Source organism: Gopherus flavomarginatus, chromosome 24, assembly GCF_025201925.1.
Source record: "Gopherus flavomarginatus isolate rGopFla2 chromosome 24, rGopFla2.mat.asm, whole genome shotgun sequence".
Lineage (NCBI taxonomy): Eukaryota > Metazoa > Chordata > Testudines > Testudinidae > Gopherus > Gopherus flavomarginatus.
In genome coordinates, this window is record NC_066640.1 from 16,514,739 (window position 1) to 16,541,158 (window position 26,420).

The 26,420-nt window shown below is 40.6% G+C and overlaps 1 protein-coding gene across 5 annotated transcripts in view; it reads left to right on the forward strand.

Moving 5' to 3' along the window:
* Positions 1–2,921: 2,921 nt before the first annotated feature.
* The window catches only part of EPS15L1 (epidermal growth factor receptor pathway substrate 15 like 1), an 85,053-nt gene continuing 61,554 nt past the window's right edge, over positions 2,922–26,420 (forward strand). For all 5 annotated transcript variants that reach the window (XR_007771382.1, XR_007771381.1, XM_050934004.1 and 2 more), the window contains exons 1-11: positions 2,922–2,989; positions 14,060–14,101; positions 14,296–14,385; positions 15,729–15,776; positions 17,444–17,539; positions 17,908–17,970; positions 19,083–19,208; positions 20,590–20,649; positions 21,051–21,287; positions 21,928–22,085; positions 23,926–24,082. Coding sequence is in view for 3 of the 5 variants with exons in the window: in XM_050934004.1 (XP_050789961.1) it covers positions 2,960–2,989; positions 14,060–14,101; positions 14,296–14,385; positions 15,729–15,776; positions 17,444–17,539; positions 17,908–17,970; positions 19,083–19,208; positions 20,590–20,649; positions 21,051–21,287; positions 21,928–22,085; positions 23,926–24,082 (1,107 nt within the window). In the remaining 2 variants the exon portion in view is untranslated. The remainder of the gene's footprint in view (positions 2,990–14,059; positions 14,102–14,295; positions 14,386–15,728; positions 15,777–17,443; positions 17,540–17,907; positions 17,971–19,082; positions 19,209–20,589; positions 20,650–21,050; positions 21,288–21,927; positions 22,086–23,925; positions 24,083–26,420) is intronic.

Consider the following 26,420-nt stretch of genomic DNA (forward strand, 5'->3'; position numbering starts at 1 on the left):
TTTTGAGTTTACACGGAGCTTGAAAGCTTCTGTGTCACCAACAGAAGTTGATCCAATCAAAAATTTTACCTCACCTGCCTTGTCTCTTCCTCACAAAAGCTTTTTAAAAAATAAGTTTTTTCAAAGACAGCATTCCTGATCTGTGAAGTATATGTTGCTACATAACATTGTACAAAGTCTTAATGAAGAAAGAAGGCTTGAAGAACTTCCATAGTAATTATGCTTGTGTCATAGTTATAGGGCTAGCTGCTTCCCTGGCCCCTTTGTAGTATCTCTGTATGCACCTTCAGACATGCCAGGCCTCATGCCTTCTGGGAGTGGAATTTCACAATTCTTCTACTCCTAGACCAAGCCTTGGGCTATAGAACCCTGTGTATGTACTGTTCTTCCCCTGCAGGTCCAACTTAGTTCAGTGTGCAGCTCCTCCTTTTGGAGTTTGTGACCAGTGATATACAGTGATGAAACACCTTTCTTAAAGCAAAAAATGTATTTATTTTGTTGAAGGGACAAACCTTTTTAGAGAAAATAATTTTAAAATAGCAAAAAGTCTACATGCAAATCTATCTAACTTAAAGGCTTACTATTGCCTGAGGTAACCTAGGCAGGTCTAACTTCTTCAAAGTGGTTCCTTTGTCTCAGTTCTAGCTCTCCTGAAGAACCCTCTCCCGAAGAGTGGCCCTTTTAAGACCTGTTATAGACTTTTTATTCTCCTGCATTTCTAGACTTTGACCCCTCTGGTCAAAACCAGCAATGTTAGGCTCAGCTGGCAATCAAGCCAGAGTCCTCGGAGCCAGTGGTTCTGGCATTGTCCCTTAACAGTCCTCAAGTGTTTGCTGAGGAGTGACTAAGTAAAGGCAATGTTGCCTCATGTATAGAGCAGGATTCTCCTCTTGGCTCTGCTACTAGCCTGTGGGTAACTTTGGGCAAGCCATGTCACTGCTCTGTGCCTCAGTTTTCCCCATTTGTAAAACGGGGATAATGATACTGACCTTTATAAAGTACTTTGAAATCTATCGATGAAAAGCTCTAGATAAGAGCTGAATATTATCTTGAGCCATTCTTTTCCTCTCTGCTTGTTTTTCTTGACAGACTCTTGTCAAGTTAAACCTATACTGTCCTACTGAAAACACCCCAATAATCAGGCCAACATAGCACGATGGCTCCTGCTGTTTCTATGGAAAAATTGCTCCATGTAGCCAAGTTATAAATCTTTCCAAAATCTTAATTTAAATTTACTTAGTAGAGACTTGTTAGAGTTTGGTAACTAAATTATCCAAACATTTCAGCACTATTGAGTATGCTCCAGCTCAGGGATTAGCAGGATTTCTGTAATTGCTGCTCCTTGACTGTTGTAGGCTTCTGTGATATAGGAACAGAGAGATTCTCTTCTGTGCACTCAGTGCTCCCCCTACTGGTACTCACTCAGCATGAAGGAGAAAGTTGCTTGGGTCTAATAGAGAAGTGACAAGAGCAGTACTCATCTGATGGGTGGGACAGGAAATAATAGAGGGTGGTAGATCTGGACAAGGAGCTTGAAGGGGGACTGGTGAGGCAATGAAACTGGGAACCAAGGGGGAAAGAATGCAGACAGATTGAACCTGGAGCCAGCGGCAAAGAGTGGGACTGGGAGTGAGAATGGGTTGGGGGGAAGACTGAGATCAGATGTGAAGCCTAGTGATGGAAGATGAACTGGCTAACAAGACTGAGGCAAGGAGACAGGGATTGAGAAGTGGAGTGGGGGGATGACTGTGATTTCGATGACGAGAGCAGAGTAGGGGACTAGGTCTAGCTGGCCAAGGGACTATGATGAGGTGACTGAGGGATGGAGAGAAGGACTGGCTAGGCAAGGAGACAGTCATGGGAATGAGGCAGCAGCACTCAGACAAGTTCTGGGGGGGTGGGGGATGGTAGATGCAATCTTAATGTTCTTTTAATTGTGTGTGTGAGAGAGAGATATGTTTGGCTGTCTCTTTTGTGGGTTTTTTGTTTTTTTGTTTTTTTTTTTTTTTGCCTCTAGTATGTTGCTGACACAATGACCAGAAAAACAGAAGTCTCTGCAGTGACCATTAACTTGGTTTACCATACTTTGAATATAGTGACAAGTGTCTTTAGACACAAGCCCTGAAGTCCCTCCCAGAGTCAGGAGTCTTAATACCTGGTCACCTGTTCTGTCAATTAGACTACATTGCTTTTTAAAGGTTTACGGTGTTTAAAAGTGACTGGAGAAGAAAGAGCTGATAGAGAGGACTTTCTAGTACATAAAACCCCTTGAATTAAAAAAAAATATCATCAGTTAATATATGAATAAACAGTTACTAATATCCCAGTTTTATGTGATTTGTAGAACCTGATTAAGCTAAAATTTAGAAGTGTAAGGAGGCTTAACCTACCCTAACATATTTTTGAAAAGTGCCTCCAGTGGCATATTAACAAATCTAGCTTTTGTATGTGAATTTCATGTTATCAGTGGAAATATATTTTAACAAACGTGCCAATTTACTGTTAGCACAACCACCTGTTTGTTTAGTTAATCTTAACTCTGTCCTAGCGTATTCCATGAAGTAAATATATTCTCTGGGAACTGAAGGTGGAGACTGGAAATCACGATTCCTGCCTGTTACTCTTGGCTCTGCAATTGACCCTGGGCAAGCCCGTTTCCCCAATGGTTTGTACAAATGGGGATAATGATGGGATATTGTAAAATGTTTTGACACCCTCAGATAAAAGCAGCTACGGCCCCATTGTTACGGAGTTGCACAGCATTGTAGCGGGACCTCCTAGTCCCCTCACCTGCACATCGAGTCCACCCCGCGAGATCTCAGGACTCCCGGTGAAGCAAGAACAGGCCCACCCAGTTCCCAGCGGTTCCTGGCAAGGCCCGCTGATCCCTTCCCCCTTCCTACGGCGGCGACCGCCCCGCCTTCCCCCCGCCCCGCCGGAGTCAATCAGTGGGAGGAAGATGGCGGCGCTCATTCCCCACAGCCAGCAGGTAACCGGCCTGGCCTGGGCCAGAGGCCCCACTAATTGTGGTCGGGGGTTGGACCCCGCCGGGGGGAAGCCCTGGCCAGGGGGACAGGCCTCTGGGTGGCGGCCTGGAACGGGCGAATTAAACCGGCTTATGGCGCGAGAGAAGAAGCTGGGTGTGGGAAGCTGGGCCCCATCTGGCGCTGGCGGGTCAGTGCTCGGAGGGGGGCAAGCCCCTAGCTCCCCTCAGCAGCCGGGTCAGGGGAGCATTTGGGGAGGGAGCCGGCTGATGGCGAGTCTTTGAGCCCCTTTCCCAGCAGCAGGCTCTGAGGTGGAATCTCAGGGAGGGAGGACGGATGCTCGCTTCCTCGTTGGGATGAAGATCGTTGATGTTCCTTTTTTTCCCCCCACCCAAGCTGTAGGGCCTGGTATTGAACTACTGTAGTGGAAGGGGCAGCATCATCTTGTGGTGAAAGGCCCTGGACTAGGCCTCAGGACACTTTGATTCAGTTCTCAGCTCTGTTGTAGACTCCTGGGGTAACCTTACTTAAGTCAGTTCATTTCTTTGTGGATTGGTTTCCCCATTTGTAAAATGGAACTAATACTGCCTAGTGCACAGGGATATTGTGAGAAGTTTTTTTTAATCTTGGAGAGGTGCTTGTATACTGTTGTGGTGGAAATGTGGAGGTAAGAAGTACAGTAGAACCTCTGAGTTATGAACTGACAGTCAACCACGTGCTTCATTTTGAACTTGAAGTACACAATCAGGCAGCAGTGGAAGCCCCCCCCCCCCGTGTTAAATGTAAACTACTTTAAAAAAAAGTGAAAGTAGCTTTTTTCTTCTGCATAGTAAAGTTTCAAACCTATATTAAGTCAATGTTCAGTTGTAAACTTTTGAAAGAACAACCATAATGTTTTGTTCAGAGTTACTAACATTTCAGAGTTACCAGCAATCTACATTCCTAAGATGTTCCATAACTGAGGTTCTACTGTATCGTAGTTGATGGAAGCTGATGACACACACTTGAAAGGCTCATTTCTTCTTACTCCTTATTAGCAAAGATTGAGTGAGGGGAGTGGGATAATCAGGGTTCTGCAGTTGAGAGAAAGACCCTGAACAATTTGGACACATTTCATTTTTAATGCTTGTCATTATCATAGGAATGTATAGCCAGAAGGGACCTCTAGAAGTCATCAGGTACAACCCCCTGCGCTGTGACAGGACCAACTAAACCTAGACAATCCCTGACACATATTTGTCCAACCTGTTTTTAAAAAAACTTGCAATGATGGGAATTCCACCATTTCCCATGGAAGGTTATTCCAGAACTTAACTCCCTTATTGGGAAAAACCTTTTTAACTGTAATCTAACTGAAATCTCTGTTGCTGCAAATGAAGCCCATTACTTGTGTCCCTACCTTTGGTGGACATAGGGAACAGTTGATCACCATCCTCTTTATAACAGCTCTGAACATATTTTAAACCCATCTGGTTTCCTTCCCTCCCCCCACTTCTTTTCTAAAGACTAATCATGCCCAGTTTTTTGTTTCTTTAAAAACATTTCCTCATAGGACAGGTTCTCAGCCTTTTATAATTGTTGTTGCCTTCTCTTCTGAACTAGTTCAGTTTTGTCCATGTCTGTTCTAAGGTGCAGTACCTAGAATTGGACACAGTACTCCACTGAGGCCCAATAGAGGGGACAGTTGTCTCTCAGGTCTTACATGACACTCCTGTAAATGCATCCAAGAATAGTTATCCTTTTTTGAAACTGCATCACATGGTTGATTCATATTCTGTTTGTGATCCACTAAAACTCCAGATCCTCACCCATGCTCCTGGAGTTCTCAAAGATAACTGGTAACAGTTCCAATATTGTATCAGCTGGTTTCTTAAGTACCCAAGGATGAATTGCATCAGGCCCTGCTGACTTCAGTACATCTCACTTATCTAAATATTCTTTAACCTGTTGTTTCCCTATTTTGGCCTGCATTCCTCCCCCCTTATTGTTGATATTAATTGTGTTGAGTATCTGGTCACCATTAGCTTTTTTAATAAAGACAAAAGTTAAATTGGCATTAAACACTTCAGCTTTCTTGTTGTCATCATTTTTAACTTCTTAGCTCTCCTTCTCTGCAAAATAGAGAACCTATGCTTTGATTCATCTTTCTCTTGTTCCTTATGTATTTAAAGAACCCTCTTCTGACTGCCTTTTATGTCCCTTTCTACATGTAACTCATTTTGTGCCTTAGCCTTTCTAATTTTGTTCCTACATGCTTGTGCTATTCCTTTGTACTCCTCCTTAGTAATTTTTCCATGTTTCAACTTTATGTAGGATTCCTTTTTGATTGTCAGATCATTAAAGTGCTCCTGAGAGCCATAGTGGCCTCTCACTAGTCTTCCTGTCTTTCCTTTGCCTCAGACTAGTTTGGAGCTATGCCTTTAATATTTTCTCCTTGAGAAACTCCCAGCCATCCTGAATTCTCTCCCCCTCCCCTCCACCCCCCGGCCATGGACCTTACCTACCAGTTCTCTGAGTTTGTTAAAGTGGGAGAAGTTTTTTTTAAGTTCCATGACCTTATTTCACTGCTCTCGCTCCTTCCTTTCCTTAGAATCCTGAAGTCTATTTCATGATCACTTTCACCCAAATTGCCTTTCACCTTCAGATTTTCTACCAGTTTCTCCATGTTGGTCAAAATCAAGTCTGAAAGGGCTGTCCCCTGGTTACTTCCACCTGTTTCTTTTTTGTTCTACTGGGAACAAAAATGTGTCCCCAATACATTCCAACAACTGCATTACTTTTCTAACAGATGTCTGGGTAAAGGCCCCCATTACTTCCCGGTCTTATGCTTTGGATATTGGTTTGTTTTATAAATGCCTTATCCACCACCTCTTCTTGATTTGATGGTCTGTAGTAGACCCCTACCTTGACACTTGCCATTATATGCTTACCTAAATTCTTGAATAATGGCAGCAATACTTGGTGCTTACATAGTCCTTTACCTCTGCAAAGTGCTTTGCAGACATTATCTAACTGATTTCCTATGAGGGGATAAATCTACCCAAAAATCTTTAAAGTGAAACCCTGTCTTCACCACTTGCAATAGATCAGTCATGTACACCTCTACCTCGATATAATGCTGTCCTCAAGAGCCAAAAAATCTTACCGCGTTATACGTGAAACCACGTTATATTGAACTTGCTTTTGTCCACCAGAGTGCGCAGCCCTGTCCCCCTGGAGCACTGCTTTACCACGTTATATCCAAATTTGTGTTATATTGGATTGCGTTATATCGAGGTAGAGGTGTGTTTAGAAAGACTACTGTCAATCTTCCAAGTGTATTTGAATATTTATAGGCAAATCTGATCTAGATTTCAAATGAGGAAGGCACTAGATATTACTAACCACGTTACACATTCCTGGTATTTGTTAGCAAGGTTTACAGTTAAGTGGGGAGCTCCAGAACCCAAATAAGTAACTAATAAAATGTTTCCACTTTATAATAGTTATATATTTATTAAGTCTCTTTTCCCCCAAGTCCCAAGCTCAGAGTTCTATCTTCTCTTGCAGTTTGTGAGACTTCACTTGGATACATAGATCCATGCTGTCTTTGCAACATAAGACCGTCTGGCTTCATATACATTTCAGAAAATATTAAAAGCTTTCTATTTCACTTTTAAATTTCACCCCTGAAAAGCATGTTCTCTTGTATAGAGCTTTAAAAGCTCAAGCAACTTGCTGAATTGGGTTTTTGATATAAATTCAAGTAACTCCTTGCTCTCTTGAAGTCTTTGACAAGTTGTATGTAATTATCATTGTGGAAGAAACACATCTAGTTACTTTGATGAATCTATTCAGAAGTCAGACATTTGCAAAATAATTGTTACTGTTTTTACACAACTTACTGTGCCATATGAACTTAAATGTGCCATGTACTGACCATGAGTAATAAATTTTAAAATACCCACCATATTTTGCACTGCTTTTAAGAATGCCAGAGTGAAACTCCAGTGGAGCTGTCTTCAAAAAGTAGTCTCAACATGCTCAGAATAATTACTTTAGACACATTTTAGCGCTGTAAAGAAATAATGTGGATCTTTTTTTATTACACTCTAAGTAGTTATGTTTCCACAGTGTTTCATATAATTTGTTGTACAACACAATTTGCCAAGTGCCTCATTATGGGAGAATGTTGCTATCTAACCCTTTTTTGGGCACAGATCAGAGCCCTGTTTGGCCCCAAATATGTTTTTCACTGTTGCTAATTTGTATTCTTGCTAAGTTTCTAGCAAAGAAAGAATTCCAAAGATGGCTGTGGTTGCAATGAGGCTGTAGTCACACATACCCCAGACGGATAAAACAGAATTTTTAAGTGAAAGATGGCAAGCATTCTGTCTTTTATTTATTAGTTCTAAACAAAATATACAAAGGAAGGAAAGGACTGTCCTTGTGGATGCACTTTGCTTTCATGATTTTGCTTAAACTTTAGGGTAGAAATTTTTTCAATAATTACCCTAATTTTGTGATAGAAAGCATTTCTGATCTGATAAACAGTATGGCTGACAACCATCTAAAAGAAAACCCACCAGTGTATTTTCATGATATGTACGGATGTTTACAATTTAAATTTGTGATTAGACTCTGGCCTTTCATATCAAGCTACCATTTGTGATATCTTAGACTTCAGAGGGGAACATTTTTTCTTTCATAGAAGTTGGCAGTTATAGTGCTTGCTGAAGACTCATCTAATAAAGTAGGTAAAACAGTTTTACAGCGGATTGATAAAGTGTACCCCATATGGCACGTCTCGGATATTTACCATACTAGAAATCCTGCTTTTATGTGGTTAGTTGCACGTCTCCTTTGATGTTTGGGAGATTTGTTGTTCTAAGTTCTCTTGGTATTATCTATTTTTATGCAATTTGTACATGTTACTGAAAGACTAGGTCTTCTTGCTGTGGACAGGATATAGTTCTTTCTTTCAACATTGATACATTTTCTAAATAGTTAGTTAGCAGTGTTGGGTAGTTTCCTTGGAAAAGATTTTTTTGCCTATGTAGAATTGAGAGAGAGAGAGTGTGTGTGTGTAAAGACCCACCGAAGTGGAATACAAAAGAATAGGGGGGTGGAAACGGACGTAATAATTTACGTATCTTTACATGGAGGCATCCAGAATAAGACTGGGCATCAGTGACTGTAAACATTTAAATAATGACTCAAATGGGCTGTATTATTTTTTGTTTATACAGAATGCAAAAATGTGAGGTGCTTGTAATGTATCAGTAATGTTCCCAGTAAATGAAGGTTTGTTACATTGTACCTTCTGTTTTATACAGTCTAAGGTTCCAGTTCTGCAAGTCAACATTTGCTTAATTTTAAGCATGTGAATAATCACATTAATTTTAACTCAGCAGGACTTGCTTGTGTTTAAAGTTAAGCATGTACATGAGTGTTCACAGGCTCGGGGCCTAAAAGCATGCCTATAAAATCAAATCTCAATGCTATATCAAAACAGGAAGTGGAGGTGATACCCTCTGATAAATTTAATTATGTATATTTTACCTCACCAGCACTCTGCCAACTATTTAATCTCCCCTGGGATTTCTACTAGCTTGCCAGAGATAAAAATCAACATGACACAGACCATTTCCATCTTTCCCCAAATATGCACAGACACCCCCAAAAATGGTCAAAGTGAAGGATGAGCAATATTGAATAATGAATAATACATTATTCCCTTTCTGAGTCTGTGCCAGTCAGACTCAGAAAGGGAATGATGTATTATTGGAAAGCCAGGATTCTTCCCTTCCTAGTGGTACATCAAGCACATGCTTCTAATTCTGTTAAGACACAAGATGTATGTGCACGTGCGCACACCCACACACGTAAATATTATAGGTGAAGCTAGAAGCTCCACCTGTACTTCAGTTAGCCTGACATTTCTTCTTGTAAGACCCTGTTTTCAGTTGCCTATGTCTTTGCCAATTTTTAACTACTTGGGTTAGAATTTCTCAAGTCAAGTATCTGTCTCAGCCTTCATATTTTAAGAAAGTTTTAACAAAAATGGTCCAGCCATTTCTGAGGAAAATACTTGGGGGGGAGTCATTTTGCCCATGATTATATTGAAAAAAAAAAAACAAAAAGCCACAATCTTAACTGTTTTCTTGAGAAGCTATAGTTCTAGTGTGCCTCCGTGTTTTAGAGCAGGAACTGGACATTTTGGCAGGGGGTTGCCTTTGTGTCAGGGATGAACCTTTTGCTATTCTCGTGGGGGAAAATAAAAGCCCAAGTTTGGACATCTTATAAGACTCTGGAAAAAAAAAAAAATCTAAGTTTGCACATGTGCAGCAGAGAGTGGCCTCTAGATTCTCTGAAGATTGTCTGTACCAAGCATGCTCCAGCCCAGGACTACATGGTCTGAGCAGGACTTTCCTGCCAATTGTTGCAGATCACTACGTCACAGAACCGAGAATATGGAGACTCTCTCTCTTGTTCTCTCAATGTTCCCTCTGGGGAACAGGCACTCACGCAGCATGGAGGAGGAAACGGTTTGATTAGAATACAGAGAGAATAAGCCAGACCTAGGACGGAGGACAGGTGTGGCAGAGGGAGCAGACTGGGACAAAGAGCCTGGCAAGGGGAAGATTTAGGATTGTAACCTAAGGGGAGGAGAACTGGGAGCTGAATTGGACTAGGACTGTGAGGGCAAGGAGGCTGTCCCTGCTTGACGGTGGAGAGGGAGACTGGCACTGTCTGGGCAATGAGCCTGGGGAGGGAAGACTCACTAGGACAGCCCAGAGGGAAGATGTGGACTAGCATGGAGCCTGGGACAAGAAGCTGATGGGAGAGAGGCAGTACAGGGAGAGGGTGGAGAGGATGTGACAGAATGTGTTAGGCTTGAGGGAACAGGAACAGAAGGGTCAGTCCCTTCCACAATTTGGAATAAACCAAAGATTGTTAGTCTCGCTGTTCCTTTGCGGTCATAAATTTTTGTGGAAACCCCTTTGCAAAATGGGTCTTATCCTCTACTAGTGACAGATCCATGAAGAAGATGTCAATTTATTAATGCTATCACTTTCTCTGTTAAATGGCAGAGGTCTGTGGTATGCATCTCAAGGTTTCAGCCCTACTGGTGATCCGTGAGGGTGCTAGTTATGATTCCACATGATGGAATTTCTGGTTTTTCAGTTTACTTTTTTTAAACACCTACATAATTACAAACACATGCATATCCATGGGGGGTGGGGAGGGGAGATTAAGATTGCAGAGGTAATTTAATTCTACCTTTTCCTAACTTTTGAGTGTATATCATTATCATACTTTTAATGTAGTTTGTGTGTGATATGTATGTACAACATACAAATAAAATAGGGATTGCATAATCAAGAAATATACAGCTGTGAATTTAATCACTTTGAACATGTCAGCATGCACTATTACATTTTGCTCTGGTGAAATGTTGGTGTGGTGAAAACTTGTCTACAAATGTCACTGGACAGGCTGTTTGGAGAAAGCAGATATAGTTTAAAGAGAAAAGGCACAACACACCATAGATCTGATTTGAATGATAGCATTTTAAACATTGCATAATTTAAGTGTGTGGGAATTTCTCTATATAAATTGCGATTTCAAAATTTTGCACGCATTGAGTGTTTTCATTTTTAAATGGTTAATGTACCCAGGGATGGAGGATGGGGCCGTTTTGCTCCAGACACAGTTTTTCCTCCGTTTCTATATTGTGTTCTATTCATTGTAACCTCTACAAACTTCTGCCCAAATAAAATATTCCATCTCTTGTGTGTGAGGCTGTGAAACAAGCTTTTTTATTGTTTTGAGCTATTCAGCAAGAAGTCTGGGAAACTAGACAGTTATTCCCCATTTATTTGACTGTAATGGAGTCACACTCGCCTCTCGTGAGCACCCTTTGGCCAAGTGCATGGGCCTGCTCTCTCTCTATTTGTGGGGGTCTTCGGTAACTCAGACCTCCAGCCAAGTCATACACAGTCTGTCTGATAGAGAAAAGCAGTGCAAACCCCTTTCAGGGTACAAGTTCAGCAGCAGCCTCTCTGAGCCTTCTGTGATGTCTCTGTTTGTCCTTGCTCCAGAATAGATTAGTGCCCCAGGGCTCCTTCCCTGGAGGCAGTGTCTTTGCCCTCTCTGGGCCTTTCTGTCCCCAGCTCTTCAGCTGGGCCACTACAGTTCCCCTTCTGGGGTCCCTCAAACTCCAGGCCAATTTCCACGGAGGGGGACGCAGCACCAGCCTGTACTCCAGGTCCCAGCCCAGGGATTCTATAGATACCAGCCAATCACAATGTCCCTTTAAAAAGACTGGGTTACTGCTATAATTCCCTGGGCTACTTTCCCATGGTTCCCACACATTCTTCATCCTTATCTCAGGGCCTTGTCCTTGTGGAATCCTAGCAGCCAACCTGGAGCACCATCCACTCTCCTCTAGCTCTAACATGGAACTGAACTCACTCTGGTCCTGCAGCAGCTCTTCTTCTTATACTAACCTGGTTGGCCCTGGTTGGCTATTTCCCACACAGCTGCTCTAGACCTCTCTATTGCCCTTTTCTGGGGCAGGGTGTGGCAGGCCCATAAGCCCTCGTCCACCCCATCACATGACTTTAAGTGTTGGGAAGGCTGTGGAGGGGGAGAAGCTATACACAGTTTAATATTGTCTGCTGCTTTTGAACAACAATGTTTAATGTTAAAAAAAATCTAAACTCTTAAGTCACTAGTGTTACAGTTCTCATAGTAATGTTAATTTAATTACATTAGGATAAATATATGCAAACTTATGTTTCTGTACCCCAATCCTGCAAAATGGGTCCATGCAGGAAGACGTCTCTAACTCAGGATCAGAGTTAAATATTAATATTACACTTTATTGTTCAGAGCATTCTGTAAGCACGCAGTGCAGGGATTGGCAACCTTTCAGCAGCGGTGTGCCGAGTCTTCATGTATACACTCTAATTTAAGGCTTTGCATGCTGGTAATTCATTTTAATGTTTTTTAGAAGGTCTCTCTATAAATCTATAATATATAACCAAACTACTGTTATATGTACAGTAAACAAGGTTTTCAAAGTGTTTGAGAAGCTTTATTTAAAATTAAATTAAAATGCAGATCTTATTAGTTTAGTGTGATCCTTGCCCTTGCTTTTCATTGCTGAGTTTTCCAATGTCTGGTGGCACGTATTTTGATACTTTAAGCTGCATGCAGGCTTCTGAGTGGTCAGTTCTTAAGTGGCTGGAACCCCAGATCGGCAGCTGAGGTGAGTGGAGCTGGCGGCTGGTAGGGCTGAGCAGGGCTAGAGGCCTGGACTCTGTTTGGCAGGGGGCCTGCGCTGGAACTCCAACTGGAAGCAGGGCTGGTGCAACCACTAGGCAAACTAGGCGGCCGCCTAGGGCACCAAGATGTGAGGGTACCAAAACGGTGCCCAAAATGTCTGGGATGCTCACCCGGGGCCAGCTAAACATGTATCCCTTTTCCCGCTGCTGTGCGAGGGGGCACTGCTTCTTTGATCAGCTCTGGATGACCAGGAAGTGATGTCATTCCTCCTCCGGCGGCACTGCGCTGCTCCCTGCTGCTATGACTCTTCCCCAGGGCCCTGCCCCTGCTCAGCCCCGCCCCCACTCCCCTGAGCTCTGCAGCAGGGCTGGGCCTGCACTCACCACCGGCAGGGGGAAGTGCAGAGACCCAGCTGCACCGCCGGTGAGTGCTGGGGGGTGGTTCCCCCCTGCCCTCCAAGCCAGCCCTGTCCCCCTGGAGGCCTGCTCCCTTATGAAAGCCTGGCCCCCTCCCCGCTCCAATCACCCCCCCCCCCAGAGGCCTGGGGCACCACCTGCGTAGGGCCCCAGAATATCTAGGGACGGCCCTGGAACCCTCCACCCTGCTTCCGACCAGCCCCTGCTGCACCCCCTGTCCTGCCTCCACCCAGCCCCACACCCCCTGCCCGCAGCCAGCCCCACACCCCCTGTCTCCAGCCATCCCCTGCCACACACCCCTGCCTGAAGCCACTAACCCCACACCCCCTGTCTCCATCTAACCTCTGCCTCACCCCCATACCCAAAGCCAGCCTGCCAGCCCCTGGCTGGTTATTCATTTATTTTCATTAAATGCGTAGACTAAATAATGAAATTAATTAATTTTCAAGCCAAATATGTATTAATACTAATGAACAATGCCACATTATGCAGTATTCATTTTTGAAAGTTTATAATAAGTGATGCTCCGAAGGGAGAGGTGGGGGCGCAAGGTGGAAGTTTCGCCTAGGGCGCAAAATATCCTTGCACCGGCCCTGACTGGAAGCAAGGTGAGTGGGGCTGCAGTGGGGACCCCGGCTGGCAAGGGGCCAGCAGCCGGAACCCCAGAGCGGCGGCAGGCTGAGTGGGCCAGCCTGCCCAGCTCTGGGGTTTCCACTGCCAGCTCCTGCCAGCTGGGGTCTCAGCCCACTGCCAGCCTGGGGGAAGGAACCTCAGGCCAGCAGCAGGCGATGAGTGGGACTGGCGGTGGGACCCCGGGTTGGCAGGAGTTGGCGGTGGAAACCCCAGAGCGGTGGCAGGCTGAGTGGCTCAGCCCGCCGCTGCTCTAGGGTTTCGACTGCTGGCTCCTGCCACTGCCAGTCTGAGGTTCTTTACCCCAGGTCAGCAGTGGGTGCTGAGTGGGACCAGCGACGGGACCTCAGCTGTCAAGAGGCGAGCAGCGGGAACCCCAGAGCGGCGGGTGGCTGAGTAGCTCAGCCCACCCCGTGTGCCATCAAAAATTGGCTCTCGTGCCACCTTTGGTATGCATGCTGTAGGTTGCTGACCCCTGATGTAGTGTGTCCAGTTAACAATACAGCCAGAACCCTAATTTTTAGATTCAGAACTTCAAGGTGTTATGATATGGTTACAAATTTATGTTTTTGTATTTTAAATATGTAATATTAGTGATACAGAAATAATAATTTGAATTAATTTGTTTCATATCAGGATGTCCTTTTTTTGGCATTCCCTGAACGTGGAATATATTTGATCATGGTCTATTCTTGCTTTTCTCTCTCTTTTTTTTTTTTTTTTTTATCCCACCCACCAACTTTTTTTGTTTTTTAGCTTTCGACTGGGAATCCATTGTATGAGACTTATTACAAACAGGTATGTTTTTAATATTTTTTTTAAATTGTTTTTCCCCTTTCTAAGTCTAGTTTCTTGTAGTGTTCCCTCTGTTGTGTGGTAACTGTGTACTAATATTGCTCTATTATTGGATGGTTAAGGGACAGGCGAATCTCCATTCTCTACTTTTGCTTTTGTAGCTGACATACTTAAGTCAGTTAATTTTTGTTTTCCAGGTAGATCCAACATACACAGGGAGAGTTGGGGCTAGTGAAGCTGCACTGTTCCTTAAAAAATCAGGTCTTCCAGACATTATCCTTGGAAAAGTAAGTTAAGTATGTGTGCGTTTATATGGGGACACACATACATTATACAGTATTTTTTCTGTGCATTATGATCACAATTGGTATGAGTGAATGTGGATGTGGTTTGCTAGAGAGTATGTGCAATACAGTGCACCTCTGATTTTTCTGAATTCCAGATTACCTGTAGATTGGTTGTTACTCACTTGGTTGCACTGACTAAAGCTTTGCTGCTGTGGATATTTTAAGAGCCCCAGAAAGTTTGTAACACACAAGATAAAACAGTTCAGTATAAGGAAGATGAAGAGAGAGTTAATAATAAGGTCATGTAAAGAATTGTTTGAAGAGGGAGCACCTTCTCAATGAGACTGTTCTATGCTCATGAGACAGCATCTTAGAAGGCACAAAGGTAAGAGTGGGAAGAGGAGACAAAGGGAGTAAGCAGTCAGACAAGATGACTGAGAAGATGTAGGTAGCAGTAAGGGGAACTGGGAACAGAGATATTGAGATATATGGGTGAGGAAAAGGAAACTGAAAATGAAGGGAAGAAACAGGAATCCACCAATGGAGGGATCCAAAGAGGGGGAGATGTGGAGGAGGAAAATGTGGACAGACGGGGGCTGGGAGAGATTGTTACAGTAATCAAGGTGGAAGGTGGCCAGAGTTTGGATAAAAGTTTTAATGGTGGAGGCTTTGAAGAAAGTGTAGATTCTGAAGATATGTAAAAGAGAAATAATCAGTTAATCACAACATTTATTGGACTACTGGAAGGTGCTTAGATACTGTGGTGAAAAGGGTGATATCAGAACCTATTGAGAAAGAAAAAGACTAGCTGTGATGAGAAATGAGTTAGATGACAATGATTGATTTGAGATTACACAATAGAGTGAGTAGATTTTAAATTACTAATTTTAAAACAAAATATTAGAAAAATCTGTATCTGCTGCTGGGACATGAGTTCAGGATTATTGGGAGCTCCTCTCTACAACTGCAGGCCAGGGAGTGCAGGAAAATGCTCGATCATTGTTCTGTGTATGTTGGTTGAGATGTGATCTCTAATGCAAGAGATTCAGATGCTAGGATGTAAGGGCCTGATCCAAAAGTCATTAAAGGTAATGGACAGACTCCCATTGACTTCAATGGAGTTTGCATCTGGTTTTATGTGAAGGATTTGATTTTAAAAGAAAGAGCACTTTCTTTTTTACATATACTTTAACAATTTGAGGTTTAAAATTTGTAAAGCAAATTTTGCAGTTCAAATTTTGAAATATAAAACAAACAATTCAAGTACTAATGTTTTTCTATTTGAGCTTTCCAATATACATGTATTTTTGTAAGTAATTTTATAATTATTTTTATTTCCACAGATATGGGATTTGGCTGACCCAGAGGGTAAAGGGTACTTGGATAAACAGGTATATAAAATGTGCAGTGAACATGAACATAAATCCATCATATAACCCTGCACACTTTGGCCTTGATTCAGAAAAGCATCCCGATTCAGGATAGTACTTAAGTTCCATTGACGTTACATATGTGCTTACATGCTTTACTGCCTTTTTCAGTCTCCCCATACCCCAGTATGTAATTAAAATGGATAATCTGGAGATATTTCCATTAGTTAATTATATTTTTCTGTTGTTTGAAAAAATAAATGCACATGTGTGACGGCACAGTCCTCTTCTACTGTCTTCTCATTCAAATGGCTCTAATACCTCCAGTTTGTAAACACTGACATGTAGTTTATTTGTGTTTATCTCAACAACCACCCATTATAGTCCCATGCAGCAACTCTGTTTACAGTCATATGCAAACATCATCCATGCAGAGATGTCCTTTTACCCTGGCCCTGCCTATCCTCTCTCCGCCCTTTCTTTCTCTCATTTTCTTCTTACACTTCTTTTCTGTGCCTTTTTACTCTTCCAGTTAGTGAATTACTAGCTCCTTAGCTCCCTGAGCTCAGAGTGATCTAGTAATTAGCCCCTGCTTCCCTCAATCAGGCCCTTCTCTGGGAAAAACAAACTGGACTTACAGTGACTAGAGTGCTGGTTGGGCTGCTGATTCTCAGCACTCTGTCGCAACTTGTTAAAAATATTCTAGGTATTTGTGGTTAACAAAAATTATGAAAATAAACTAATCAAATACTGTAGCAAATATTGACAATATTTTGATATGCTTAAAGTCTAAGAAATTAAAAAAAAAATTGAAGGTGAACTTCCAAATATTAAGAAAACATTTTAAAGATTATTTAATACCACAAATCACCAACAGACCATTTAAGCTTAAATTACAAATACATACATTAAAATATATTTAAAAATCAGTTTCTCTTTCACTTACTTGCTAGATCTTGAGTTCAGGATTGTGTGTTTCTGTTGCAAAGGCAGAACAGGGAATGCAACTATGCTGGCAGCTCCTGTGAGTGTTTGTAATGGCATCAGTTTTTGGAAGAGAGTTACAAAACCTGAACTCAGGATTTGGCAAATAAATGAATGAAGAATGGCTTTTCAAATTTTGTTTTAAAATGTAATGGCTAAGTCTACCCATATATTGTTGTTAATGATTTGGGATATTAAATAGCTTTTGCAGCTTGTGGGGTTTGGGTTTGTTAAAACTTAGTTCATTTTTAAGAAAAAGTGTTTGGCAACAATGGCTTAATTGTGGGAAAGCATTTTTTAGAATGTATACTATTGATTGGGTTTCTTTCCTTAAGCCAAAAAGGCTGTACACAAAGTTGTTGCAAAGTCTCCTTTTCTTTTCTTTAAAAACCCAGCTGTAGAAATATATAAAGATAGAAATAAATGGAAGGGGTGGGAGTGTGAGAGCAATTAATTTAACATCTCCCCAAATGATTTAGTTGGGGATTGGTCCTGCTTTGAGCAGGGGGTTGGACTAGATGACCTTCTGAGGTCTCTTCCAATCCTGATATTCTATGAAATGTGGTTTTATCATTTAAGCAATGGTATCTGCATAGTATCATAAAAAACAATATACAGATTATCCTGCTTAAAAACAGTGAGCTAGATTACTTGTTTTTATTAACAGAATGCCCTGCATTTACTTGTTGTGTTTGAATTTGTAGGGTTTCTATGTTGCATTGCGACTCGTAGCATGTGCACAGAATGGCCATGATGTTAACTTGAGCAATCTAAACTTGACTATACCACCTCCTAAATTTGTAAGTGATATTTTAAGTTTAAAACTGAAGCTTAAAATGAAAACTGGGGAAATCTTTTCTGCTTTACAAATTACTCTCCTGATAGTTAAGCTCTTTGGGTCAGAGATTGTCTTTTTGTTCTGTGATTGTACAGCACCTTACACAGTGGGGTTCTGGTCAGTGACTAGGCCCTTAGGTGCTACAGTAATACAAATAAATAATAATATGACATTTAAAGTTTTTTTTCTATTTGGATAAGATATGCAAGAGTTCGTTTTTCTTTTCAGTATAACAAATGAAATACTTCATATCAATAGCCATCTGTAAAATATTTAAATATTAAAGAGAAAGCTACATGAGCGTAAATATATTTACTTTTTTCATTTTAGCATGACACTAGCAGTCCCTTATTGATCACACCTCCTTCAACAGAGGCTTACTGGGCTGTTAGGGTAAGTATAGAAGATAGTACATTTGAATCCATTTTTTAAATGTAAATTCTGATTCTGGCAGCTGTGTTTGATAGATTAATTTTACCAAGAGAACATACTTCCCATTTTGGAACACCATCGTTTATTGAAGCAGACATGTGAACATTACACAGTACTGAATATGGATTTTTATGTGTTTCTTTATTTAATATAAGTATTGTAACAAGCCTCTGTCAGCATTTGGTGCAGGTCTGTCTCATCTTATGTGGGGGTTCGGTTCCGTGGTTAGCGCGTAAAGTGAAAACCGCATATGCCAACTGCGTAAAGCTGAAATCGCACATGTTAAATGCACGTAAGATGCGACAGATCTGTATAATATTTGTAAGAAGCATTGTCCAGTACATGAGGGTTGTGCTCTAAGATTTGTATCTTCTGCCTACCTGCCAGAGTCAGAGCAGAAGGCACTTTGAGTTAATGTTTGATCTAAAGAACAATGAAGCACTTCACCAATCCCATCCCCAAGTATTAGTTTGGAACTTGAACCCACAACCTACTAAGATTATGATTTCTTTCATGCCTGCTGTTTGGTCAAATTAAAACAGTAATTTTTACTACATATCCTGTATTTATAACTTAATTTTCTAATCTTATGTTATAAATGTAAAATAAAATTTCTGCTTGTGTAAAATTTAAATGATCAAATCATTTAAATAGAGGTTTCTAGTTTGTATGGTATATTATAATGTAGGAAGCAAAATCTTTGGAAGTAACACTTCATAGTAGTATAAATGATCTCTGAAAGTTTCATAACTTAAAATCTGGGCACCAGTGTGTGAAACAAAATGCTTTGTCTTTCTAGAACACTAGAGAAATGCATATTGTAAACCCAGTCCTGTAATTTCCGGAAAGCTTGTTTTCATACTGAGGAAAAATAAGGTCCTAAAGCCTGTTCCATGAGTTTTACATCTAAATACAGCACACTGTTTAGGATCTAGTATACAGGTGCATGCTGGGAAACTAAGAAGTTAAAATGATAAATTACTGACCAGTCACTTGGTTTCTTGCAAGATTTAATTTTCGACACTCACACAGGCACACTTTTTTACTTATTCAGGCTATTTCTTACCAACTAGGTGGAAGAAAAAGCAAAGTTTGATGGTATTTTTGAAAGCCTTTTGCCAGTAAATGGTTTACTTTCAGGAGACAAAGTAAAACCAGTACTGATGAACTCAAAGCTGCCTCTTGATATCCTAGGAAGGGTAAGTGTGCGGCAAACTTTCCTAACCATTCTTTAATGTAACTTCTCTTTCTAATGAAATTAAATATGTAACGTAACTGATCATAACAGCATTACTTTAAATGGAAGCAATAGTTCAGATCTAGGCCAAGATTTTTAAAAAATGGCTGCCTAAAGTTACGGTTTCTAAACCATTATTTAGACACTTAAATAAAGAGTCCATTTAAAAGCAAAACAACAACAAAAACTTGGCCTTAGGCTGGATCAGATTAATTTGTCTTGTATTCTTTTAAGAGCAAGAACTTTAGTTTAAAAATTACTAAATTGAAAAGCAGGTCAGTTTAAAATGAAAGTGAATGCCTCTTGGTTAGAAAAGCTGTCCTGACCTAAGCAATAATGCCTTTTAGGGCATTATATTCTACTAGCTTTTTTTTTCCTAACTAGGAGGTATTAAACCAACTTTAAATATAAACTCCAACTATCATGCATATACTCTGGAACAGGTTGTTCTGTGAGAGAATCAGTAAACCAGGGGTTTTAAATAGTGTTGCATTGTACTTTTGTTACACATTCTGTATTATTTTTGAGCAATTGCTTTGAACTTCTGGGGCTCCCCTCATAAATATGTAATACATGCAGTAAATATCCTTAAACAGTTTTTCTTTTCTTTTTTTTTAAAACCATATTCCTAGCTATATATACTGTTCTGTGTGTTCTGTGTCAGGGCCAAGTCTGAGACTAGTTCAACATGAGCCCTATCTCTCCTGAAATATGCTTTCATTCTGACCACGAAAGACCACTTCCTTCTTTGCCTTGATGTGAATGAAAAATAATTGTTTAACCTTGCACTTGAACATTATGCTGCATTTGGTGTTAAAAGGCTTCAGGCTCTGTATTATTATTTCTGTTTTGGTGATGTCTAGGGTCACTCTATATAAATGAAACAGTCCTGCTCCAGATAGCTTACAGTTTAAATAGACAAGACAGATAAAGTGTGGGAAATGAAACAGCCACAAGAAGATAGAGACTTGCTTAAAGTCACACAGCAATCTATGCCAGAGCTAGGAAATAGAGCCCACGACTCCTGCGTCACCATTCTGTCTCCTATCCACTGTACCACTCAGCCTCTCCATCATAATCATATTAGTTATGATAACATAGGCTGAAGTATAAGTGCTAGAGCAGATGAGACTTTGTATCCCTTTACGTCTCTTGTCAGCCCTAAACATGTGCTTCCGTGTATAACTAATATGATTTTCAGAAAATGCACCTCAAATTTCTAGAGGGCATTAACATTCTTAATACAATTAATATTTTCTAACCTACTTATTAACTTATACTCTTAACTAATAAAATTTGTTGTAACATGTTCTTCAACTTTAATTTTTGTGTAAATACTGTAGGTCTGGGATCTCAGTGATATTGACAAGGATGGACACCTGGACAAGGATGAATTTGCTGTGGTAGGTTTTAAATTCTGAATTCATTAAAAGTTTGACAAAGTAATGTGTAGTTATTATTGCTTCCTTGAGCTTAGTCTTGAGCATTGCAAACTCCTCCTTTCTGGCCACTCATTATTCACACTGCACCCTACTCCAGATCATTCAAATTACAGCCACTAAAATGGTCTTCTTCCTTGAAACCCTCCTCTGACCCTCCCTTGCCCAGAGTATCAAGTTTAAACATTTTGTCCTGCATTCAAAGTCATGTACAACTCTGCTCTGACCTGTATCTCTGATCTTGTCTCTTATCATGTTTACCTCCATCTCCCTAGTATTTTGGACACTTACCACTGGACCTGTTTGTTGTGTGTTCCTCTCTTCGTTGGTGTATTACAGTTTTTTTTTAACTTTTGCCTTTGCAGGCAATGCATTTGGTATATAGAGCTCTTGAGAAGGAGCCAGTTCCCTCAGTATTACCCCCCACACTTATACCACCTTCCAAAAGAAAGAAGGCGCCAGTTTTTCCTGGTGCAGTTCCTGTTCTTCCTGCAAGTCCTCCACCTAAAGATAGCCTTCGTTCTACCCCATCCCATGGTAGTGTAAACAGCCTGAATAGCACAGGAAGTTTGTCACCCAAACACAGCATCAAGCAAACACAGGTACAAGTCTCATGTTAATTTTTATATCCTTTGCAATGAACTGTGCCAAATAGTGAAATGACTTTTTGCTGGATCCCTTTTCTTCCCGAGGAAAGCACTTTTTTGAGAGAAAGTATTTTATGTTTTGAAAACAAATGATGTCACAGGATGTGGGGAATGCAGAATGTTAAAGGGTGAAAATTCTCTTTTAGCCCAAATCTTAGTGGCATGATCAGTAGCTTGGGCTCACAAGAGAGGGAGCTTGTCCCTGCATCAGCGCTAGCAGCAGTATAGGGATGAATCTGTGCCCAGGACTCTAATATGGATCTCCTGAGTTGCACTGCAGAGCACTGTCAATAAGCACACCAGTCTGGGGTGTTAGTAAGTCTGTATATAAATAGGAAGAATGTACCCAGTTTATGAACATTCTGTTTCTCAGTATTTGTGAGATGCTCGCATACAGTATTAATCTTGATATGTGACTGAAGGGAAGGGAAATGTCAGTGAACTGTTTATAGGCTTGATCCTACAATATGTTGTGCACCCCTCAGTTTCTGTTGACGTTGAGGGTACTCAGCATTATGCACAAGTGAGCCCTCAGTGTATTAATAAAGGTTATATTTGGTTTTTGATAACGTAACAAAACCTTTTTGTTTTTCAGCCATCTGTGAATTGGGTGGTACCAATATCTGATAAGGTGCGATACGATGAAATTTTCTTAAAAACTGATATGGACATGGATGGCTATGTGAGTGGCCAAGAAGTGAAGGATATTTTTATGCACTCAGGCCTGTCTCAAAATCTTCTAGCACATATATGGTAAGACTTCATCATTAGTTGTTTTGATTTTGCTTTGGTTTGATTTTTTTTTTCAGCTAGTTGACTTTAGGAAATAGCATTTTTCATCCAGAAATGTGATACTAGCAATTCCCTTGTTGACTGCCACTGCTATTCTTCTTCATAGCTGTAGGGCTTCTTTTACCATACTATCTCAACAACATTGCATACGTTTATAAATAAGGATAAAGTCTCACAAGGAGAACAACTAAATCAATTTTCTTCCCTTCCTCTCATGTTCAGATTAAACTTGTTTATTTGGTGGGGTAACAGGCCTTATGGATGGGGGTAATCAGATGTGATATATCTTGACTTTAGTAAAACTTTTGATACTATCTCACATAACCTTCTCATAAACAAACTAGAGAAATGTAACTTGGATGAACTTACTATAATGTGGGTGCATAAGTGGTTGGAAAACCATACTCAGAGTAGTTATCAGTGGTTCACAATCAAGGTAGAAGGACATATTGAGTAGGGTCCCGGAGGGATCTGTCCTGTGTCCAGTTCTATTCAATATCTTCATAAAGGATTTGGATAATGGCAAAGAGAGTACACTTGTTAAATTTGTGAATAATACCAAGCTGGGAGGGGTTCCAAATGCTTTGGAAGACAGGATTAGAATTAAAAATGATTTTAACAAACTGGATAAATGTCTGAATTAAATAGGATGAATTCAGTAAGGAGAAATGCAAACTACTACACTTAGGAAGGAATAATCAACTGCACAAATACAAATGGGAAATGACTGGCTAGGAGGGAGTACTGCAGAAAAAGATGGGGGGTCATAGTGGGTCACAAACTAATATGAGTCAACAATGAAATACTGTTGCAAAAAAGCAAAAGTCATTCTGAGATGTATTAGTAGGAGTGTTATAAGCAAGACATGAGAAGTAATTCCTTCACGCTCCTTAGCATTTATAAGGCTTCAACTGGAGTATTGTGTACAGTTCTGAAAACCACATTTTGGGAAGGATGTGGACAGATTGGAGAAAGTCCAGAGGAGAGCTACAAAAATTATTAGAGGTTTAGAAAACATGTACGAGAAAAGATGGACAAAATTGGGTTTGTTTAGTCTGGAAAAGAGAAGATTGAGGGAAGGACGTAACAGTCTCTTCACGTATAAAAGGTTGTTATAAGAGGAGGCTGATAAACTTGTTCTTAATCACTGAGGACAGGACAAGAAGCAACGATCTTAAATTGCAGTAAAAGAGATTTAGGTTAGACATTAGGAAAAACTTCCTAACTGTAAGGGTAGTTAAGCGCTGGAGCACGTTATCCAGGGAGTTATGGACTCTCTGTTATTGGAGGTTTTTAAGAACTGGTAGACAAACACCTATCAGGGATGATCTAAATAATACTTAATCCTGCCTGGACTAGATGACCTATGAAGGTCCCTTCTAGTCCTACATTTCTATGATACTATAATTCTACTTGGAAGGCTTTGGAGAGATCTATGAAACCTTGAAAACATAGCCCTCCTCATCATGTCTCTGTAATAGTGGCATAACTTGCAATCAGTACTCATATTATATAGACTATTCCATGAATGGGGAACATTTTATCAGTCCTATCACTCAACTGGCTAAAAAGTCAAAGGCATTTTTTCCAAGAAAAGATGATGTTTCATTCAGCTAAGTGCATCTAACAAAACATTCATAGCTCAGCCTGTAGAACTTTTCCAGTGAGGAAATGGGCTCTGATGAGGCCAAAACAACAATAAAATTATATGTATTTGTATCTCAGATTTCATTGTAATAATAATAGTTGTTTGGTTTATAACACATTTTGACTTACGGTAAGAATAACCAATTTCTAACAGGGCATTGGCAGACACAAGACAGATGGGAAAGCTAAGCAAAGATCAGTTTGCACTAGCCATGTATTTCATTCAACAGAAGGTCAGTAAAGGGATTGATCCTCCACAGGTGTTGTCCCCAGATATGATCCCTCCTGGAGAGAGGAATACTCCCATACAAGTAAGTAATTGGTTATTAATAAGTATATTGTTCTACTGGACCAATACGTGATTTGAAATTAACTAGCTTTGAGAGCTGTTAATTTTTTATTTATATTTTGTACCCATTGAATTGCTGAATCTTTAACTTACAAGAATGTTTGTCTATCTTCTGTTTATAACTGATTTTCAAATTTCAAAAAATACTTCATAAATTGGTTATCAATTGCAAAATGTCATATTAAATGAGTTGTCCGTTACCTTGGTAACTTTCAAAAATATGAGGCCAGTTTCACAATTACCAGAGGGAATCCTACCTTGTGCCTGGAAAAATTCCAGTTTAAAATTTTTATTAAAAAATATATCTTTCATCACAAAAGTGGTGGTGATATTTTGTCTTATTTATCAATTATTCTCACGTAAGGGAAAACTTTTCCAGCATGATGATGATAGGTTAGACTAGAACCCTGCCATACTTAGCAAGTTCAGGTGAGTGAATGGCAGTTGCTCTTAGTAAAGTATCTCTCTCCCTTTCTCTCTTAACCTTATTTCCAAGCTTACACTTTTCATTCACTGTTGTTGCCATTGATCCTTGTACTATTAGATAATGAGTAACATTTTCAAACGTGACTTAGGTGCTTGTGTCATTGAAACTTGAGATTTAAGTTCCTAAGTGCCCAAATCACTTTTGGAAATAGGATGTAGGTCCCTAAATCACTTAGGTGCTTTTAAAATTGTTAATGTTTGACTTCTGTGTCAATCTTGTGCAAACAGATGATTAACTGTTATGAATTAGACAAAGTTCTTATTTAAGTAATTTAATATTTATTTATTTTTACTTCAGAAAACATTTTAGGATTTCTGGCCTTTCTTTGATAACTTTGAAGACTCTGATAAACTGAGTAACAAGAAGGAAGAAGGGGAAAGGAAGTGGGAGCGGGAGCAAAATGAAAGATACAGTGAAGCAAGTAGACAAGGGCAGAGGTTTTTCTGTCAGGGCAGAGAGGAAAGAGTATATCTTGTAGACATTGTGAAGGAAGAAGTGGCGTGATTTGGACACAGCCTAGATTTTTCAGACTCAGAGAAAGAGGAGAAGTTAAAGATGTCTACCAGGGTGCAAGCCTGAGCACAGGAATGATAGTGGTGTTCTCAAACAGTGATTAAGAATGGAGGACTAGGGGAAGTGCTTTGGAGTGAAAACAAATTCAATTCTGGCTACATAAAATTTAACAGTGAGACATCTGGCAGGTGTCATGAGATAGAAAGAGACTGAGAGATGGGATTGGAGGAAGGCGGGTCTGAAGTGGAGGTAGACTTATTTATTGTTTGTGTTGCAGTAGCACCTTCAAGCGCCAGCCAGGGACATTGGCTCAGTTTTGCTAGGCACTGTACACACACAATATAAAGGTATAGTCCCTTCCCAAAAGAGCTTACAATCTTAGCATACAATGAGAGCCAATAGGTGGAAAAAATAAACAAGTGAGGGGAAGAGGAGTGACTGGTGAAAAGATGGTACAGTAGAACTTCAATTTTATGAACACTAATCTACCTGCACCAGTGATACAAACCATTTTTTCTGAGAGGGAGGAAAAAATCCCACATAATGTAAATGAATATTGATGAAGAACAAGTTTACAGCCCTTCACATCCCAGTGCCTTCAGTGCACTGGAAATCGCTTTGCTATGGTTAGAAAAACAAAAAGACAGCAATGCACTGTATCATAGTGTACTTATGCACCATATCTACTATAATTTTCAGATGTTAAATTTTATGAATTTTTCACTATTATGGACTCCTCAATCCACAGTTAGTTTGTAAAATAGGGATTGTACTGTAATTGAAATGGCTATCTATGAAATCCATGTGAGTGGATGAAGTCACCCAGAGGTAGGGAATAAAAGGTGAGAGAGGGTGAGCTAAGGACAGAGCCTTATAGCAATTTCTCTATAAAAGCTATGCAGCCATGCTGCTCACTTCTCCTCTGTGCAGCTTCAGCAGGGATGTGGTGTGGCCCTTTAAGAACCCACTCTGCTCTTTCCCCCCGTCTTGGTGACTGGGTGCATACAGCCCCACTTCTTCCCTGCAAGGGGAGTGGAAGCCCTTCAGGTCTTGGGGGCACACTCCAGGACTCCCATTACGGATGAGCTCAGGTGAGGGGCCTGGCCAGGCTCTTCAGCACCAGCCCAGGTCAGTGGAGGTTCTGGAGCTGTGGTCTGACGTGGTCAAAGTGCGCGCGCACACACTCACTTTGCCTGGCAGTTGGTTTCCAGGAATGTGGTCATTGCTCCTACCAAAAGGCAGCAGAGGAGGGAGCTGCAGACTGGGCCCTTTTATGTGAGTGCCTGGGGGTGTGTGCGTC